This window comes from Ambystoma mexicanum, chromosome 10, assembly GCF_040938575.1.
Source record: "Ambystoma mexicanum isolate Mex_15411 chromosome 10, UKY_AmexF1_1, whole genome shotgun sequence".
Classification (NCBI taxonomy): domain Eukaryota; kingdom Metazoa; phylum Chordata; class Amphibia; order Caudata; family Ambystomatidae; genus Ambystoma; species Ambystoma mexicanum.
Window position 1 is genome coordinate 1,311,188,477 of NC_090932.1, and position 22,438 is coordinate 1,311,210,914.

Sequence of the window (22,438 nt, forward strand, 5' to 3'; positions counted from 1 at the left end):
TTCTTCTTGGGAAGATTTTACTCATGTACTTCCCTTCTCATTTTTCTTTAACGTTTTTATGATTGCTATGGCCATGTATTTTAATGTTTAGAGCTTGTTGATCTGGTCTCGTTTGGTTTTGTGAAAAGTTGAAATATTTTAACTACAACACAATAAAAACAAAAAGTTAAGATATTCTGGCAATTTACTCTAAATGAATGGAGCTTAAAAAAGGAGTTGGAATTTCCCAGCGAGAATTTCTATATATGTGCAAGGTCATGGAACAGTAATCCTGGTTTCACGGGTTAGAACAGGGGTCAGAAGCATAGATGTTGCATGCATTTGCCAACTAGCAGTCTCACCATGTAGGCAGCTATTATGAGAGGAGGAACAGATTCTCACCATCAGGTCTGTCTGCATACAGAGCTCTACGACTGTTTGGTTTTTACCAGTCCCTTCTGTACCAGACAGCGATAGAACTCCTGGATGTACGTGTAAACACATTTCCAATCCGGTTCTCTCATCCGGACCATGTCGTTCACATCCAGCAGCTGCGGACAATCTGCATGCTTCCTACGGGTGGAGGAGGGGAAGAGAAGGAATAAGGGGAGGAGCGAATGAACACAGTCCAGTCAGAGAGAGAGGGAGAAAAACGAGAGAAAGAGAGAGAGAGAGAGAGAAAGAGAAAAACGAGAAAAACATCAATCCTGTTCACATTCTCCTAGTGGTGCCATAACAATAAGCATGCTTTTGGTAATGGTGAAACACACTGCATTCTACTGGTGCATAGAGGTGTGATGCTCAACCAAACACTTAACACAATGCTGCAAAAGTGAAGACATCTACGAGCAGGCCCTAGCTGTATACTGAAATACACAAACACAGTGGTGGTAGGTGACAGTGAGGGTGTGTGAGGTCACATGTGAGGGGGTGGAGATCAATGCAAACCAAAGAAGTAAAATGAACACTACTTTGAGTGAAGTGAAGGATGTTAGGGGGGGAAAAGTGAGTTCATTTTTTAAGCAATCTGGATTTATATATCCTCAATATATAGGGTATATCACAACTTTACTGCATATCTCAACCAATATATAGGAATTGGGGTCTCCATCATATACATATGCACCAATGTATAGGTGTAATGGCTTGTTTCTATACATCTGCATTGATATATAGGGACCAATAGTGTGTCCCACTATACCTGTATCAGAATACAGGGGGTGATGGATGGGGCCCTATATATTTTACTAAATATGCAGTGGTGGGTGATGACTCACACCTATATATCTACATCAATATATAGGGGTGATGATTTGTCCTCATATACCTGCATGACTATATACAGATGATAGATAATCCGTACACAAAGTGCCAATCATCAGTATAGAGCACATTTAGTATATCAATATATAGGTGTGGCCTGTCCCTTTCTAAACTGCATTAATATGTAGGGGTAATGGATCATCCCTAAATACCTTCACAAATACAGTTTGAAGTGATGACATTCCTATTTTCCCATATCAATATATAGGAGGCAACATGTCCCCATATATATATATATCTCATTTAACATATAAGAGTGACAGATCACCCCTATACACCTGCATGAAAATATAAAAGTGACTTCCCTCTATAAATCTGTGTTCATTTATAGGGGATTGCAAGGCTCTATATATTTGCATCAATATTCAGGAGTTGAAGATTTCTCACCTTCATTCCAATATATGTGCAGTATATAGGATGCAAGAGCTCTTACCCATTCCCAGTTCTTTGGAGGATGCACAAAGTACTGTATTTTGGGAAGGCGTGACAGAGTAAAAAAAACCTTGTCCATGTTTCTTTTAATTCATTTAGAGTTAGCAAACCAACGTGACACCTCAGTGTACCCCAAGCAAAGCAGAGACATCCTGGATGCCGCACCAACTGCCTGTATCCCACCAGGAGGCGCCCCAAAGAGAAAGGAGACCTTTAAACGCAAGAGGACCTCCTAGAAAAGAATGCGAGTGGCGGCTCAGGTTGGAGCGCTACCGCCCTGGTATTCTGAAAGTTTGGACCCAAAGTGGTTCCACTGCTCGCCATCATTCTCAGACTTGCTGCTCTGGTTTAAAGGTTTCCTTTAGCTTTCAAGGGGCATAGAAAGTCCTCTTGGTGTGGACAGGGTTTGTGCCCCACCGGGATAAAGAAGAGCTCACGACAAAGGATAGGAAGAGGAAACAGAGGTAGAGATAAAGGAGGTGAAGTCAGAAATGAATATGGGAGGTCCAAGGTTTCCAAGAGCAGCTGTCCAAGTCCGGTGGCTCAGGGGCTTGTTGCTGAGCACTGCTGGAGGTTGTGTCTTAGAGATGGGCCACCAGGCTTCTTCGGGTTTGCTCCAGCAGCCTATGGCACGCTTGGTGTTAAACATGCATCTGCCCCGGCTGCATAGATTTCATCTGCTCCAACAGTGACCGTTCTATGCCACAGCCAAGACGAATTATGCACATGTTAAGAAATCGGTTAGAGGGAGATGAAGCAGTGGAAGGTACCCTGAATCCTGCAGGCTTTCAAAGAAGAGTAATGTGGGTGGAGGATGGAAGGAAGGAAAGTTGAGGAGTGAAGGAAAGCGGAAGAGGAGATGCCACTGTTCACTTTCAGAGCTCCAAGGCAGTGGAAAGTATGTGTACATTAAGGAAGCTGAAACATTGGCTCTACAAAAGGAGACAGTGGGTCTCATTGTAAGTGTGCTGGTCCGGAAACAACAGCGCCTGTAAACCCAGACTGGCACACTACAACTCTGCGGGCGGGTGCCGTCCCACTCGGCAGGTCAGACCTGCCGGGCGGGACGGCACCCGCCTGAAGAGTTTTCACGGGAGCACTGGCACCGTTAGCAACGGTGCCGATGCTCCCGTGTCCCCATTCCCATAGAGTGCTGTGGGACTCTATGGGAATGGGGACTAACGAAATTACCAGCGCCTGACTTCACGGCCGTCGGACTTGGAATAGCCCGGTAACACCGGGAAGTCAGGCGCTGGTCATTTTTTACGGGTCTGGCGCCAACCCGCCTGTAGCACCGGCAGGGTTACCGCCAGACCCGTAATGAGGCCCAGTGTCATCGCCATTATGTGAATATTTCCCCACCTGTTAACTCTAGCCAAAACAAACATCATTATTTAGCTTTACTTCCCATTTAAAATGTGTTGGCCACACCTTTCAGGGCATATAGTCCAAGTGGTTGATTCTAGAAATCCATGTGACAAAGACAAGATCTAAATCTAGTTATGAGAAGATTGTGCATCTTAGTCTGCGCCTAGACTCGGATTGGTTTGTTAAGTATTAATATCATTTTACCAGCAGGTCAGATGTTGATGGACAATTAACGCATTATTATAAACATATCATTGTGACTTAGGTACTTCAAATGTGTCCAATTTCCACACACTGTACAATATTGTAAGTAAAGCTACAGCAGATCAATATGAAACCGTCACAGCAAAAACAGCAGAACCGCTTCCTGCTAAAGTGCCTTTTCAAGGCCGATGAAAACAATAAATGGGCTGGTTTTCCAGCGGCACTTAATATCCTGTATTGTGTTAAAATGATCCCTGTGCATTACTTGTGTGACCATTGCTTTTCTATAAAGTTCTCTTGCAAAGCGGCTTAACTTTAGCCTGTAGAAGAGACACAGGGTCTTAAATGGCGCCGATGAAGGCATTTCAAAAACCCTTTATTGAAACACTGTTTCAAAGGTCCTGATGATGGCCTTGGGTAGCTTTACTGGCGCTTATATTCCCGGGCTGAGGCATGGGCTAGTGTTTCATTGGGGCTGAACTCGTAACACATCAGTGTGCTGCTGGCAGAATTAGTTTTGGAGGTCGGCGGTCTTGCTAAATCTAGCAAGGCCAAGAAGGAAGGCCTGATGATACTCTTGCCAAGTGATGCAGGCAGCTAAAGTGTTGAGACTTTTAAAATTCAAGTACAAAATAATTTCCTGCACTTGCAAGCTACAGAGTGTAATCACAGACTAGTTTAGACTAGAATAAATTTGGAGGTAAAATGATGCCAAACAGATGAAAGACTCATGCCATGTCACTCAGAAAACCCAGACATGCGGGTTGTAGAAGCTCCATCCAGCAGTGATTTGTGAACACGTGTCCACTAACTTATTTGGCAACTTTATTTATTGACTAAAGGATCAGTATTAATAAAATACATTAATGCTGCTATTGTTCCCATAGAACAGGTGTTCAAAAAGAAGCCCACAGTGGACTATAATGCAGCTTCCTAGAAATAGCTAACGCTCTAGTTAACCTTCTAGTTACTGTGTTCACACATTGCTTGAGATGCAGCTGGCTGCCTTAACAGCCCTTGTCTACAGAGTTCTCAATCAATGGCTTTGAAGCGCTCACTTGCTTTATTTCTTCCAAGGGAAAGACAAAGCTCCAGCATTAGGAGTTTCCTAAGTGAATTAGAAGAATGTGACCTGGAGAGAAAAACTTGCACATACATTGACTAAGTGAAAAGAACATAGGATACACTTGGAAGGAAATAGTGTGTATCAAGTCACACTGTCACCTCATTTTGGGGCATGATGTGGTATGTCAAACATTCAGAGAAAACGCTGAGGGTTGACAACCTACCTTGCTGTTGCAATGAAAACCTGAGTAACAGCGTAAACTGATCAAGTAGGTTTAAAATTGGCAGGTCTTGAGACAGACGCAAAGACTGTGCAAAGTAGACGGAGTGGACGGTCCTCGCAAGCTGCCGGGTCCCTGGGGCCTGCCCTCCCAGGCGCTGGGTCTCCACTCCTGACCAAAGCGCTGAGGCACCTGAGGGGTGCACTGTAAGTCTGCGATGGGTAGATGTACCCCTGAGGAGACCAGATGCCTGTACCGTACAATCCGCTACTGCTTCCAGGGGGAAGGGGACCGGGATCTTCCTGCAGAGCCCATTCAATAGGCGAGAGCACGGACGGCCCCAAGTTGGATCCAAGATGGCTGCTGGCCGTGCAGGCTCCGCCACGTGCCTCTTTGCCATTTTGAAGCCTTGCGCCACGCTCTGGTTGGGAGGGCGCGAAGGTCCTGAGCCATGAGAGGCCTCAGACATGGGAGGATACCCCATGGCTCTTGCACCTGCAGCGGAAGCATCGATCTCAAGAGAACACACTGGTAGGCGCTGAGACCTCAACCGGATGGCCGGTTGTCATAACGCCCCGACTCACGACCTCAGAGAGAGCTCCAGTAGACTGGACAACCTCAGCACCTGTGCTGGATCATGCTGAGGACAGACTCTTGGAGGTGGCACTCGACGACCCCCTACCCTTCTGGGTCGAAGAGGAGGACGAACTTGATCGCCCCTCCTAGGACAGCCGGTAGGGTTCCTGAGCCCCACAGCTTGAGAACATGTAGCCTGGAAGGCCTCCCGTTCTGCCCCTGGAGCACCCAGATGAGCCCCCAGCCCTGTGGCTTGGGAGCCGGTAGCCTTAGAGGCCTTGGGCCTGCCAGAACCTGAATCCGAGGAACCCATCTCTGTCGATACCACAGGGAAAGAGTTGCTGCGCTGTGGAGCCATGCTGAACAGAGGGCCTACCTTCCCTTGACGAGAGGTCCTGAACACTAAGTCCTTAGGCTGGGGTGGCGCAGAAATGTGAAAGATCTCCCTCCACTGCGACAACCGATTCTTCAATGCCCTGTGACCGAGAGTGCTGCAAGCCGAACATGCGTCCCAGCGGTGGTCGGACCCCAAACACTCAAGACAGAGGCCATGGGGGTCCGAGGCCGGGAACAAGTGGTTGCATTAGGCACATCTCATGAATCCTCCTGCAGCGGACATGCCCCGGGGGAGGCGTGGCACTGAAGGGAAGTAAAATAAGATTAAAAAAACAAAAACAAGTGGCAAGCAGAAAGCTTTAAAAAGTCTCTGCACTGGCTGCCAGGTCCGACATTGTCCGTGCAGAAAAGGGGACTGGGGTGAGGTGCCGGAGGGTGGGGCCTCGCCAGCGCATTCCCACGCCCCAGCGCTACACTAAATTTAAAGTGGAAGCTCAATTGTTCACTGCCAAAGGTTCTGGTACTGGCCCCATGTTGGGGGACGCCGACAAGGACGGAGGAAAGAGGAAGGGACGTATGAGTATATGGCCAACTGTTAGGAAGGAGGATAACAAATTGACAAAGCATACACAAATACATGATATGCTACTACCCTGTAGTGTTGGTATTCCGCACCTTTTCAACCTACAATTTGGTCATGTTACATTTTGCCACATTCTTCCTCCAAAATAAATATATGGTGAGTGTGGGTTAGGTGAATAGAAAGGGAGACTGAGTGGGTAGGCGAAGGTGCTGCAACAGGGGGCCTCCTGCTTGTGGTTAAACCTAGAAAAAAAACTAAAAAAAATTAGCAGTATGTAATTCTGCTAACAAAAGTAGATACAACCTTGTATATCTGTAGTGTTGTGTGCAAATATGTATCTCAAAGCATCATTCTGACAACTGATTTCTCTGCCACAACCTCAGTCCACCTTCTTAAACTTCTAAAAACGACCATGATACAGATGTGCATTTACAAACCATAGGGACCGGACAACTGGAATGCCCACTGTGTTCTTTTTTGGATTCCAAAGAGATCCATGTATCTTTTTTGATTAGACCACAGTGATAAATTGCTGTGTACCATTTACTGAAGGCACAGAAAGTGTGAGTCAGCTTTGGTAAATTAAGCTCTTACCCCATTAAAATGTGAAAGTCGGTGGCATCAATCATGGGTGGAAACCAAGCAACAAATCCAGTAACTAGCACAAAAAGACTTTACATAAAAAGAAAATTATAAAAACAGATGCAGTGCTCTGATGTAGAGAAAAAAAATACTGGGGAAGGTAAAACAGAAGATGCGGGCCGCAGCTACAACTGGGCACTGGCAAAGTCATGGACGCACCCTGGGGTCTCCTTAACTTTGCACAGAAGTTCTCCATGCTGTCAAAGAAAGGACAGTGATATGGACATCTCATGAGTCCGAAGGAATGGAGGTGGCCAGCCGGATGCAGAAGTACTTTAGAACAGTACTACAACTGAACAAGAATTATTCAAATATCTACTTGTCGTATAACATTGTACCAAAAAACGATCATGGTAAAAGACTGTCGCAGTTGGCGTACAAAATCAATCCACCTTTCAAAGATGGTTCAAGGGTTTTTCTTGATAGCTTTATGGGCCTTAGGGCCGTCGTCCTCTCGTCTGAAATCGAACCTTGACCCTAACCGAGGTGTCCCTGGCCCCAGGTTAGCGCTATCGAATATTGACCCCTGCTGTCTAAAGGATGATTTACATTAAGAACTCTAAAGGTCAACCAACTAATTGTCCCTACTCTAACCAGGTGTTGGTTTTTGACACGGATAGGTACTGTGCCATACAAATACCCAGCTTGATTCAGAATCCACCCAACACTCCCACACCCACTCTCTCCCACCTTACTCCTCTCTCCAATCTCCTGTCCCTTAGACATACTTACTCCTCCCAGGCCTTGCCTTCATCCTTTGATGTTACCTTCTCCCTCCTCTAACCCACAACTTCCTCCCACACACCTCTACTCCACTCTCCAAACCGCTACTTAGTCACCCTCTTTCCACTCAGTACAATTCACTCCACAATCACGCTCTACATTGTTATCACTACTCTTGGCACAAAAAAGACGAAACGCACACTCAAATTGCAGCACTGCTTTCACTCATAAGCCAATACTTCACCTTTTGCAGAAAACACCCAAAAATTCTTCCACCTTCCTGCTGGTCTGTTGGTCTTCCACCACCGCCTCCTCTGACCTCACCCAAATAACCCACAATTCCAATATCTTCTTCCTCGCTTATATCCAGACTTCTCTGTTGGGATTGGTCTCCTTTCCCTGGCCAATCAGCCCAAGTCTTCCCCACCCGGGGCATTGAGGTTTCATGTGAGCTCACAAATAGCAGGCTAAGCTCCATCCACTTCAGTCACAGGGAACAGCCATTGCAGCCTGGGCAGGCCATTGTCTGTTTGTGTTAGCGGCGTCTGCTTGGGTTGCCACACCTGTAAATCGCAAAGAAGGGGGTTTTGTTTCCCCAGAAGTCCCTGGTGGTCTAGGGAAGCCAGTGTTTGCTGCATGTTAACGCTGCACATCTCTGACTGCACTTCAGGGCTGTTTCTGCTACCGCGTGTAGGTGTTGTGGCTCTCATCCCTCCCTGTCCTCTAAGGAGACAACTCTCGACGATAACTGGGGACATGTTGCCTGGTGGTCTGGTTGAAGCTTCTTGGATGTTCCTGTGGGGCCTTCAGCCATAGCGCTCTCCACGCTGTGCCATACTGGATTCTCATCTTCATTCACTAGGAAAACCAGAATAATAACGAACATATATTTTGCAGCAGAGGTATAGCTTGAGTACTATGTGGTCTGCACAGAATCATGTAGGCACAACGAGGTAGGAATTGGGTCCTTAACTCCCACCGTCCACCTCAGGGGTAGGCCTGGGTCTGGTTTCACATTGAAAGGCCTCCCACCCTCAGCTGAGAGGGGTTCCCATCCTCTCTTGTCAAGGCCAGGTTAACGACAGGCCAATCTCCTTTTCACAAGACAAAGGCCCAACCTACCCCAGTTTAAATACAAAAAAGAAATCTCCATGCAAGAAAAAGGTACCATCTGCCCCAGCACCAGGATAGTTTTCTTGTTTGCAGAGAGATCAATCGCTGAATAACCGGACAGGTGGATGTTGTCCTTCCTCCAAGACAGACCCATTCAGCTCGTACTAGGGGTGGGGTGGCAATTCTTCCTGCTAAAAAATAATACTCTGCCATGCTTTGGCCAGAAAATTAATGCTAGAATGGCACACCAACATTTGAAGTCAATCAATCTTGCCCTCAACCTAAAGCGCCAGAGCTTGCATAGTGAAATTACAAGCTTTAAGTTGCAAATATTTGCATGTAGATTCTGTTCATCTTGGGTATAGTCTCTACTGCTGGATTAATTTTCACAGATATGCTCTACAGCCACTGGTGTAGGAGTCTGTTAAATGAGATGACGGACTGATTAAGTCTTATTCACTGGGAAGCTGCATCTGTTGGAAGCCACGTCCATCCTACATGAATCGTAATCATTTAAATTGGTGTTACACTTGTCTTTATAAATCTTCGTCTTTGTCATGTATAGGTTTCTTACTACAATTCCAATTTTTCCTGATAAAGATATGGCCTCAAATGATTACGTGTTGTCAAAACTAGTCAACTTTCTTGTCTGATGAAATCGTTTTGTTATCTCCATAGCGTGTGTATGGCTTTCATACCCACAAACTGAGTATTTTGTATATTATATTTCTGATGCATAAAGTTATGTATGTAGTGTAAAATGTATATAATGCATTATACTGATCTTCATTACATGTTTGGTGCATAATAGTTTTTTGTACATGCATTTTAAAACCGTGATTGAATCAAATATAATTGAAGAATTCCACTTTCAGGAGTTCATTGACAGGCTTTCCCCAATATTTGAATGATTTGATTTATTGCATCATATAAGTTATGCATTGCTTTGTTCTAGGTTCATTTATCGCATATAGAAAGATTAATTTTTGTATATATAGTTCCCTTTTTCTGTCCGTATTATTATGACTCCCAATGTTTTTTGAGGCTTTGATCAAATAGGCACTCACAGTAGTCCATCTCGTACAACCAGAAGATGCCAACAGACCACACAACCAAAGTCTCCTGTAGGGCATGTTTCTTCAGAAATGAACTGCTCTAAACTGAAATGATAAAAGCATTATTTGAAAGTGGGCGGTGGGCTATAGAAAGCCACTGTGATGTGCACAACAGAAATGGAAATAGCTGTAGTAGCATCCAAATGACTTTGATGAAAAGGGCACAAGCCCATCCTCTGATGTACTTTCTACTATAGTGACAAATGTTAAATAACAGGGTCTCTAATTATTTGAAGTCAAATGATCACTATAGAGGGTTGAAAACTACAACTGATCTAGTTTTGCTTAAGATTCTTGAAGTGCAAATCCTGAAAAGATTCCTTTTTGAGACAGTTTTTCAGAAAGGAAACCTATCCTACATGTCTTATAATAGCAGCATGTGTTTACAAAATCCATGGAGCCTAGCACAAAAGGAAATACTTCAACCTCTAATTGCTTAGACCTACCTTGACCTTGGAACCTGTCTAGAAGTTGCCAGATGGGCAAGACGTATGGGTTTTTTCCAATTCGTCTGTAACAAACCACTCATTTCATCACAACAAACTAAGTTTTACCCAGAGAGGCCATACTGAACTTTATTTCTGCAAAACATATGCTTTTTCACTGGAGTTAAGAACAAGTCTAGATTTGCCAATATTTTCTAAGAGGAAATAATAGGTGGACATCCAGGTAATTTTCACCAACAAGGAGATCCAAGGAAGATTTCTCTGGTCTTCAAATTATATCAACATTGCTAGGTCATCATGCAGTAAGAGAGGCACATGGTAATTTAGTCATTCAGATGGTTTGAGAGAATGGAAAAGGAATGAATGAGAATTTCCAAAAATACCCTGTCCTTTCCACTTCCAGAGCCTAAATATCTAAATAGATGTTCAACTAAACATGAATAAACCCTTAGTCTACCTTCACCCACCTACCCAATTCCTCAACCATCTGCCCTTCCCACCCTCGCTGACTAATGATAAGATCTGTATCCACCATTCTTCAAACACCAATTGCCAAAAAATGCAGCTACCTACAACATTGCATGTGTATTTTCTTCACACACATTCACCCCCTTGTCTCGCACACATTCACCCGCAAGGGCATATATTCGTGTGACAGATAACAGATGTTTATTGCACCTCCACCCACCTCCAACTAAAATCAAACTATTGCGCCAATATCTTATTGGGCTACTATCGTCCCTTAAATGATTGGCAGCCTTCCCTCTCGTACCCACCTGACCAACCCTCCCAACCTCATTAGCCTACTGTTAGGAAAATACCCACCTGCTACCCAGTACCATTGTATGCACCCATTAATAGACTTTGTTCATAGCACACATACCATGTTCAAATCCCCAAACTGCTATGGCATTCACTAATGTGTTTTACTGCTGCAGTTTTGGACCAAACTACTTTCATGTTCCTTTCCTGGCTTTGGGTAAACCCAGCTAATGCATTCTGGTAGATGTGTGCTGTCCATAAGGCAAAGAGCAGGGTGAGGCATACTAAATGCATTCACTTGCAACACACAGCTACAAGCTGGAAATACCCTGATTGCATTCACCTGTTACAAGCTCCTGGAGGCTAGGCTACCGGGAGAGGCCTTAATTACAATCCACTGCTGCAAGCTACTGAAGCCTGCACTGGGCTTAATTGGACTTCTCTGCCTCAGGCTGCAATCAGCTGCGCCCTGTTGGGCTGGTGGCTGGGAGGGCTTCATAAGTGCACTCTGAGGTTTAACAATTGTTCCATCAACTGCCTTTACCTTGAGTTTCTGCTTTATGTGGTTTTTGAACCATTCCATGCTATCTTGCGTTTGGCTACTGAACCCTACTTGCTGTAGCTGCTTTCCAGCTTCTGTCCTGTTTGGTGGGAAACCTAATCCTTCTTCTGAAAGTATTTGCGCTGCCTTACACACTTTATTCAAGACCTTGTTTTGCTGTGAGCAGCCCCCTCCACACCCCCACCCCCCAAGCTCACAGACTCACCTTGTTTCAGGTGAAGCAGTTCCCCCTATGTCGCTCTGCAATCCAAGTATCATGCTTTACTTGCTAAGACTTCAGTCATAAGTACCCGCTGGTCAGTGTACTCAGTTTTCTGAACCACGTATTCGCCGAGTTTGCAGCAACTTCTTGTCTTACCTATGACTAGTGCATTGAGTTTCCTGATCCATGTATTCAATGAGTCGGCAGTGACTGGCTGTATTTCTTATGTATGACCAATGTTTTATGATTCATCGTACTCCTAGAACACTAGGTTTCCATGTGTATGTGTGGCAACTTTGCTTGCCTAAATCCATGATACCTGTTTCGATTCTTGGTCCATGATTTCCTCTACGCCAGCATTCATGTGTGCCTCCTAAGTAGTGCTTGTGTTGCTTCTGTCTACAGCCTCGGCTACAGTTTCTGCTCCTTGCTTCTTTTCTCTGCCTTTCCTGTACTTGGTTGTTTCCATACACTCTACTTTTCTGTCTTGATTGCAAATTGATCCACTGTTGTTTTAATATATGGTATCCAGCTTTAACCTTACACAAAGTACAACTATCTCATCAGCACATCCCACCCATTACGTTACTGAATGATTGTTAAGTGTAATCTGCTGGTACTGTTCCTGAGGTCTTCCCCTAATCTCCCTGGAGACCCCTTATATTCCAGTATACCTTTTATTCGGATCAATCCATGTTACCCAGTATATTTGCCTCTCTTCTCTTTTTCTCTGTATCACTTCAGTCAGCTCCTGCCCCTACAGTTCCTGTGACTACCTGTCTCCACAAAGATTAGCCTGGTATGTACCCTGTTTGTTATATGCTAAGTGTCCACCCCCCCCCCCCCCAGAGTCACCTCAAAACTACAGTGTGCACTCTGACATGCATCTATTGCCCTGTGTGCTCCTGACACCCAACCCAACCATAGAAAACACTCTGAAGGTCCATCTACTGCAAGTAGAACATGCACCCACACATACAGAATAGCAACAAAACCTTTCATTAATGCCCCTCATGACGCCACCTAGATACCCCAAAACAAAAGAAGCTACACTACACTGAACGGTGCATCAGACCCTACTACTCATCATACAACACTAACCTTCTCACACATTCTCTACAGCCCTCTACCACTCTGGGGAACCATGTCTAGCAGACAAGACTATCACTAGACCATAATCCGTGCCAAATGACTATGTAAATGGCAGCCAGCATGTTTTACAAACCCTGGAGATCGTATAAAAATAAAGAGTCTTCCCTCCTTCACAAGGGATCAGAGGAGACATTCACCTCGTCACTAGTTGGCTTGTGGGTTTCTGGAGATAATGCTGGATCATGAAAGACCTTGCTGAAAAAAGCTCCCAAGGCAATGGATATTACTTGCTGGACATCTATTGAGTGCAGTGAGGGAGTTTTAATTCCTTAAAGTGTACCACTTGTTCTGAAAAATACCAATATGAGAATGTCAGACAACAAAAAGAGGACTTCCCTCAAAATAGATGTTGCGTTGTCTCTTGGACGTCACCATATCCTTTGCAAGTCAACCATGAGGGCCTCGTAGGAACATCTTAATGAACGAGACCCACAGCACACACTCCACAGGCGAGGGTACACTTCAGGAGACGTCCAGCCTTTCCAGGGCTGCCTACAGTGACTTAAAGTTTATCTTTGACCTCAAAGGAACTTTCTTTCAAACTTCACTCCAATGCAAGAAAAGGCTAGTGTTTGCTTTCATCTTGTAACTGCTTGTGGAGTAAAGTATCAAACATGATATTGAGAATTTCAGAATGATCATAAGGACGTGCATATGAGATGATAGATGCCAGCCTCTGTCCTTGTTGCTTTCACATCATATTGTACGGTTGAGAACTAGTCTCAACCAATTGGATTGCTACAGTTCCTTCAAAAGGGCAAGAGGTGCCCAGAAGGAGACATTCTCATTAAAAGTATATGGATGGTACCTCTGCAATCTAACTAGAGCATTTACGTAGATTTGCTAAATAGTATAGTACAGAATTGGTTATACACATGAATGTCCAAATCCAGAAAATTGATAGAATAGCAGTCAAACTCATGGGTGAACCCAAGATAGGGGCACCACAAATTGCTGATCCAGACTAAAAATGCACAGGAAAATCATATTGAAACCAAAAGATCATCAAAGTATCTCTTCTTGATTTTTCTTTTCTTCCCAAAAGGATCAGTTAATACATAGATGTTTTCTTCACATTGATTCACTTATAGATTTGTTAGACTATGTGTAAACATTACCCTCAAAGCAGCACCTTCAGTCTGTACATTGAAATTTCCCATGAATCGAAGGTAGTAAAGTACTGGTCCTATTTTCAGAGGTTTCCATTTTTGTTTAAGCATGGATTCATGTTTTGCAGTAGTTCCTGAACAAGGAGTGTATTCCACTATGGTAATAGATTACACAATGAATATATGCACAGGGACATAGTTGAGATGCAAGTGAAGATTTTTTGTAGTAGGCCATTTGTATCACAGCCTCTTGTACATAAACCTAAATAGGGGTTCTAATACTGCCCACAGACTAGAGATAATCAGCCTTGCTACTGGTAAGTAGAGATTTTAATGTACCTTGGGCAACACATGGAACACAGTAGCCAAAGGATATTATTGGATGAGATAAACCTCTTTCAAAAAAATCTATTATGATCAACCAAGTAAAAAGCAATATTAATCTGCTGGATCCACGGTGGCTTTTCTCATGGTGCTTTTGTAGCGCCTTCCATCAGTGAGTGGTGTGAATATGTGTTATAGTTTTCCATCTCTTGGCACTGTGCACCTGGCCACCCTCTGTTCTCCGGGCCCAGGTTCCTGCTCACCTTGCCACCCTCCTGCACTGCCTCCGGGCCACCCCTTGTACTGGGGTCTGTACCTATACCCATACAGCCCCCCCCTTTTTCCTTCCTGCACGTATCTGACCTACCCTGTCTGCTGCCTTAAACTCAGCACTTGCCATTTGCTGGCTGCACTACAACTTTTGTTGCTTTTATCATTTATTTATTTATTTATTATTATTTATTCTGTTCTCCTTTTGCTCTGCACTTTCCACTTCTCCCCCCTTCTTTGCACTTGCACGTTCTCCATGTTACTGGGCCTAGTAAGATCGTTGTTTTGTTCTCCCTTGTTCCCCTCCATTGCGTTGTCGCGCTCTGAAACACTTGTGTATGAGCGCGATAGAAATAAAATATCAATTCAATTCAATCCTGCCTTTGTCAGCTGCTAGAAGAATCTGACCGTGGGAAACCATTGCTAACCATGTTTCTCTATGTATGCAGATATTTCCAAAATGGTATTCCTCCTAATTTGAAGTAGTTTGTGACTGCACACCCAACTCTGAAATGTCCTTGGGAGGATTCAATTATGAACGTAGGACTGTACTCATGATGAAATGCAGCTACAAGTAAATAATAAATAACCTTCCTCAGATGTCCAACCACAGCAGTGAGAAGTAATATGGGAGCTCTGCCTTTTAAGAACCTACTATAGAAAAATATATTTGAGGAATGGCTGCCCTCCCCTAAGAGTCTGAGTAAGAGTAGAAGTTAAACCAATACTGCTCACAGAATGTGGTAGACTGACATGTGGCAACCTTCCAGAATTTAGAAAAAATGTTTAGGGGTGAACCTCCAAAGAACACATTCAGCCTTTGGAAACAGGGCTTTGATACACATTTCACATAAAGATTGCCTTCCTAAAAACAACTTGTTTAAGAGCAATTATTTCATCCCATCATCCCAGTTGTCTTAACCAAATGATCCTTTACCCTCATCACATGATAGTAAGAGGATTGTTTGATATCAAGGCCATTAAAACATTGTAATGCAGAAATGAAACACTTGTTATATTTGAAAATCTGGAATATTTTAAAGGAAATAATCATGTAGATATGTATGGATCACTGAATATCCTATCAGTTTGACTAAATCTGTGGGCTGAAGCCATGGCTGCCAAGAAACCTACGATTCAGGGCAAAATAATACAGTGCACGCCTGGGCATGTCCTCAAACTAAGCCGCAACTACTCTGAAACTAAATCATCAAGTTGAATGAAATTATTTGACTAATTAATGGGGGGTGGTGGCGATACCCCACCAAACCTTCAAATAAATCTTAAAATTAGTGATAGTTAAGAACTCTGTGTAGGACTTTTCATTTAAAACTGCAAAATCACAATTCAAAAAGATCCATTTTACAAATCTAACTTAGCCCAACTCAACATGTATGGGGTTAACACCAGAAAGGCATGAAGAGACATCTTTCCCCATGCATCAAATACAGCTCCTTTTCCAAGTAGAATACCTTTTTCCATTTATGCTGCTTACAAAAAGCAGAAACCTTGCTCTTGTTCACCATTAGCATGGCATAAACGGCAAAAATAGTGGACCTAAAATACCAACCACTATTTCCTGTCTGCAGCAGGTGCAGAAAAAAACAACGCTTTTGTAAAGTACTTTTCCCTCTCATAGAAGTAAGAATTTGGGAAGAAACCCGACACTAAAAACAAAAACAATTCATAAGAAATCAGCCTTCAAGGATCAGTCATAGAAACTGGGCACGGTTCAGAGATTTGAGCTCAAATGATTCCCTGTGTAAACTGCATTCTAGGAGCCTAGCCTATTGTTGTGGCATGACATTTAAAATACTAATCCTTTTTATGAGAACATTGTGTAATTGAAAATAAGTATGTGTTAGTGTTCCAGTCTCCTCTTACTGGAGGACCCTAAAGGTCAACATTCAGAAAAAAAACCTATAATGAAGACCCTCTACTTCTTGCAAAGATCTGTACATATGGGACTTCAAGGAAGATCTGTTGTTGACTTACATAAGGTTTAACACCAAAGAAAGTAACCACTACTGTACAACGTGGAGATGCTGCAAGTCATTGGGCAGATCAATGACCAAGTGCCCCATAAACTTACTGAACTCCAAGATAACCTGCCATATGTGAGAGTGTTGAGAAATGAGGACAGACAAGATTTTAATAAAGTTAATTAGTTAGTTATGGGTAATTAGTTTTCTCAAGGCAGGGTGGACCAAATGCCTCCATCTTTGGGAGAATTCTATTACCAGAAAAGAGACATACTACAAAAAAAAGTGCGACGGTCACGCCAACTGAAAATCGTGCTCTCAGATTCCCAGATTTTCTGATCAGTTCCAGAAATGTCCTTTCCCTACTCTTAACCAGCCACTGTCCTCTTCCAGACGCCCTACTCTAACACACAGGTTCTCAACTGGCCAACTAAAGTTGAAACCTATACTTTATAGGTCCTGCTAGCTCCAAGGTTAACCCTAATCAACAAACAAAATCTGGACAACAATGTTTTTGTCTGTGGTGCCATCCACCTAATGTACTTGCAGTTAAATGAAGGACCTTCCTTACCTTTCTCTTGGTTTCTTAGGGATTCCTCTCAAGACCTTTAGGGGTTTTAGAAGGTATTTTTTACAGATCTGTGTCCTGTGTTCCCACATGTCTCCCATTTTCTCTGTCTCTAACCTCTAGGCTATTCCCATTTGTTGCAAGTTCTCTGGTAGAGCTTTCAGGATTCTTTATAGGTTGTCTTTGTAGACCTTTCTGGAGTCTTTCCATGAACCTATCTGCGGATCTTGAGATTTGGGATTCCGTGGGGCCTTTTAAACCTTTCTCTTGGTCTCTCTGGAGGTCTGTCCCTCAGGCTGGGTTCCTCTGGGATCTTTCAGTTGGCTTCATTGGAGGTCTATCCCTCAGACCAAGGGATTTTCTGAGTTATCTCTGAGACCTTCACGTGGCTTCTCTGGAGGTTGGGGCCTCGGGCCTTAGATTTCTCCGGACTCTGAGGCATTTCTCTGGCCTTCTAGGGAATGGAGATTTCCCCCTTCCCCCTCATTCAGTCCTTTTTCAGCAGGCAAGATGTATGGCCCAACTGCCAGGAGTCACTGCTCAAGCGCTCTAATTCTGGAGAGCATTTAGCTAAAGGCATTTATATTCAGGCTCATCTCTAGCTTGTTCATTCTTCCTCCAGAGTGGAGGACATTCCCCTGCTCCCCTATCCGGGTACTACTTACCACTGTATTCTCACTCCCTTGACGCCGTTAGAGTTCTTAAATAGCAAGTACGCTACTTTTACCCCTCCTGGACAAGGGGGCAGCTACCACTTCCCTCTTCTAGGTTTCCCTAGGGTCTTATGGCTCTGTGCTGTGGGTGGCCTTAGTAACCCTTACACCGATTGATTGGTTGTAGAAGGCATCTTATTTTTGTCTGTTCTAGATTTGGAGTCTTTGAAGCTGCCTGCGACTCTGCTGTGGCTTTTCAGCATTCCACTGTGTCCCGCGGGAGAGCTGCACAGCATTCAGTGTAGGAGCGGGCTGTGCATCCCTTACGCGGTGTATCTGCTTTGCCCTGCATTGGGCATACTTCCGTTGGCTTCTGCTGGGCATTCACGTTGTCCCTACCTGAATTACAAACACTCAGCCTTTGCGTCTTTTCTTTGCCTCTCGCGTGTACGTGGGTTAATAGCAGTCTGAAAATCTCAGAGGTTCCCCCAGTAGTCCAAGCATTGCCAGTGTAGAGCTACTGTGTCTGGCATGCTCCAGAGTGGGTTATTGGAATGGGATCCCCTGAGATCCAGATCCCCATCATGTTATGGCATGTCCAACTCAGTCCCCTGTGGCTCAGCTCACACAGAATACAGGAGGGGGAGTGGTTCCAACCTGTCACACGTAGCACATGTATGTGCAGGGTTTAGGTTCTCGATTTTCGATATGTGATGCCTAGCCCACCCAAGGCCAACCAGACTCTTGTCAATGGTCCATCCCCTGCTTCAAATCATTCTTTCATTGCATACAGTGCTTATTGTATTTTACTATTCGAAACTCCCATTATGAAACTGCAGTTTAAACAAGGATCTCCCTCACCCCTTGGTTCCCTGCCCTACTCCCCACTCTCCAGGGATAGCCCAAGACCCCACCTCCCCCCAGCCCTCCAACCAGCTCCCTCTAACATGTATTTGGGGGACATCCTAGAAAACCCTGCCACACCCCCCACTTCGCACCACCTCTCTGCAGTCCCTATGCCCTCTCCCTTACCTGCCTCTGCCCACTCGCAGCTCTTCCTGCCACCACCTTTTGCTTCCTGGATTGTGCAATGTAAGTTTTTTTGAACTGGTTACTTACAGAACCTTACCTTCGCAATTCAGAAAATGGAACCCAGAAATATCCAATTGTACCTGATTAACCTCAAGTAATTGCCAGTCATAATCTGTGATGTAAATATGAATGAAGGAATGCAGAATGCGTGCAAGATTTCCTTGGCTGGTGTAGAGTGTTAGGTGCGCGTGAGTGTTCTAAGGATGCGGTTGAGAGAGCTATGGGTTGGGAAGGAGAGTCTGATGTGGGGGCACTTTCCCCTCGGCTTCCGTACCTTGCAATCATTCCACTAAAGCAGGTTCCTGAGTAAACCCGTGTTCAGTCTTCACCACATAATACAATTCATTTTAACTGCAAAACTGTTGTGATAGCCAAAAGAGCATGCCATAAACAAGCTACGATGTTCAGGTAGGTTTTGCTTGCAATTGAATAACATCCTTAGTGTAAATGTGACTGGAGAGGCGGTGGTGGTGGTGGGATGATGCTGGGGCGAGGGTGCTGAAGGAGGGAGGTTTTTTCTTCTTACTGGCCTTAAGAGTTGGTATAGGGCCAAAACCTGAAAGAGTGCACTTTTAACAATTCACACAGTGCATATCTTTATAAGCCACCAATGAAACTACAAAAACATACTTCACAGCAGTCAATGTTAAGAGAAATGCATACACAACTGGACACATGGGAGTGGACCGTTTCATTGAATCTTTACTAATGTCTGGTGTTTTCGTTGAAGACAATTTCTTTTCCTATTCATTAAAAGAAAAGCATCATGAATTGGAGTAATATGGTTTGTTTTGTCTGTCCCTGGACCGGGCAATTGGCTACTCTAGGTCATATTATTTGGGGCATTTCAATGGAAGTTTGTATATACCCAATGAGTAGCAATGCAGTGGGACTGAAGGGGAAGGTAGGATGTTCTGCTAATGACACGGGGATCTGCAGCCCTGCTGCCACACCAGGCAGTGACAATATTTCACTTTAGCCCACCTCGAAATTGGTTAGAGAAATGTCAAATGTGATGAAATTGGGATGCAGAAAACTGATTGGGCGGTGACACAATGACAAGAGGGCAGTAAATACCATTAAACTAAAGAAAACAGTGGGGTAATGCAGGTAAGTATGCAAGTAAATCAAAAGAGTTTTGTGATCACTCTAGGGGTAAATTTCAAGTGTGACTTCAGTAATTTGTATAGGTCCGACTAATTCTTTTAGAAAAGTAAATTTAAAGAAGGTCCTGGGAAGTGGTATTAATATTGGAAAATGTCTTCACTGGACATGTAATAAATAAAGATGCAAGGACATGTATAGTGTGTGGGGATTTAAATACCAGAGTGGGATACAAAACATGTGCACATAACAGAAGCATAGTTCTAGAACCAAGTTACAAGATGAGTTTGTTCCATTGAGGAGAAGGACTCAAATAATATATTTGTTAATTGAAATTAATGTTAAACGATTAGTGTTAAACGAATGAAACTGCCACCCAAAATCAGCTTTGAGAAAAAACTCTAAACAGAATTTGCAATGGCAAGGGATAGACAGGGGGTGTTCAAAGTGTATAGCAGTGGTGGGCAACAAACCTGTGGATCTCCAGAGGTTTTGGCCTAAAACCCCTATTAGTACTTTCCATTATAGACAATGGCAAGGGATCATAGGAGCCATAGGCCAGAATATCTGGATGTCTACAGGTTGCCCACCACCGGTCTACAGTTTTACAGCGTGTAGGAGAATACACAATCTAAACATGGGGCCTGATGGTCAGCAACCATGGGGTACTCTCACCCATTGCACAATGGACCCTACCTGCCAGTTCATAATTCAGTTGCACCTACTACTTTCCTCTATGCGATGCACTAATCTGTGTTATGAAAAGCTATGTACCTAGAGGCGTATTGTGCAAAGGCAGACATAGCATGCAGATAGTGGTCAATGCATGCTCATCTTATCTGCTCCTGATCTAAAGGCAGCAAACGCAGTTGTTACCCTTCATAATCTAGATTAATCACACAGGCTTTCAAAAGATTCTTTCGTCTGCACAAAAAACCTTATACACAGTATTTTTGCTGTGTGACCGGTCCTACAGTTCAGTTCCCTGTATCAGTGTCAATATACGGTTACCATCAACAGACAAACTTTAGAGTGTATTCCTACTCGCCCTTGCAACACAAGTAATACATACTCTGCCGAGGAGAAAGCCAAATCAAAATTCTTGCGGCGGTTCTGGGGATTAAGCTCACTGAAGTCAAATGCCTCTGGGAAAAAGTTGTGGACGAGTGCACAGAAGGCCATGCCATCACTCCAACTGGATGAAAAGTTCTGGATATTGACATTCTGCAAAAAAAGTAGAACATGCGTCAAGCTGTATAGTAATGATGCCTCCAAATGTTTTAGAGTTACAAACTTGCACTCCATTAGCAATTCCCTTTGTCATACCTCATATCCCCGGGTCTTGGCTTTGCACCAATCCAACAACATCTGTTTAATACTGCTAGCATTGGGCACACCAAAACCAGACGTTGGAGTGACAGCTACTCTGGAGAAAGCTGGGCTGCCAGGGCTGTGGAACGAACAAGAAAGAACAGTAACTTAATTCCCAATGTTAATCATCAGGACCTTAGAAATGATGGGTAGCACTGGGACATCAGTGAGCATTGCATTCCGTATTTTCACACACCTCCCACTCTCTTTCTCAAGTTTGTCAATCATAGCTTTCCGAGCCTGCGTGGCAGAGGTCTTCGGAAGGTTTTGAGCTTTCATTAACTCCATCTTCCGCTCAGCTTGTCGTCGTTCAAGGGCTGCTTGGTTGCTGGCACGAGATGATGGATCCTCCTCACGGTCAAAGATACTGGAGGTAGACAGAAAGAAAAAAGTGACATATTTTAGGATAGTTTGGTTCTGATTGATACTTTCTTTCCTGTGCAGAAGGTTCATCTCTTGAATAGTCCAGCCACTAAGCTGGAAGCTTGTAACATTTGCTATCCTAGGACACCACCAGGTAGAGCTGACTAGGTCTCAGCACACTGCACAAGCAACTCAACACCAGCCAGATGGAGTGGCACCTTCCGATAGGGTATGGATGTCACATCAGTCTCTCGCAGTAGGTTGGATTGAGGTGACTGCACGGTGATGGCCGGACAACATGGACGTTGCCGCCAATCCACTGCATCCAATCTTGCCCAAATGATATGCTTTGATGATTCAAATAACGTAAAAAAACATAATGCAAAAGTTCAGTTGCCACAATGAAATGTATCTCCTGCAATGTTCAATGACACATTCACTGTCCTCAAAGAGGAACAGCCTCAGGGATCGGTTTTAGCTATGTGCGCTATCGAATCAATTTGCTTTGAGTCCCCGTCATGTTGTACTGTGGTGAACATAGGGACAAAAGTTTCAAGCTACTAGCCAGCCATAAAAAGAAGTTACTTGCCACCTCAATTCTATACATACAAACAGAAAATCATGTATTACTCACCAAGAGTCAAATATCACTAGCCGGAGAATAGTGGCGAGTGCAAAATGTACACCCTGGTGATGAAGACCTAGGGTTCTCCCTCAAATAGCAGGCTGTGATACAAGGGGTCCGATGGCCAAACAAATACAATGTGTATGTTTTAATTTCTTTATTCTTGTGTAGAC

General features: G+C 44.0%; 1 protein-coding gene across 4 annotated transcripts in view; it reads right to left on the reverse strand.

Annotated features, from left to right (window-relative positions):
- Positions 1–22,438, reverse strand: part of SMTN (smoothelin) — a 781,408-nt gene that overhangs the window by 134,113 nt on the left and 624,857 nt on the right. For 3 of the 4 annotated variants that reach the window (XM_069619347.1, XM_069619344.1, XM_069619345.1), the window contains 3 exons: positions 21,474–21,644; positions 21,233–21,356; positions 20,979–21,130 (listed from right to left, as the gene is read on the reverse strand). In XM_069619347.1, the coding sequence (XP_069475448.1) occupies positions 20,979–21,130; positions 21,233–21,356; positions 21,474–21,644 (447 nt within the window). Of the gene's footprint in view, positions 1–381; positions 553–20,978; positions 21,131–21,232; positions 21,357–21,473; positions 21,645–22,438 lie in introns of all 4 variants that reach the window. The other variant, XM_069619346.1, reaches the window with a different exon arrangement.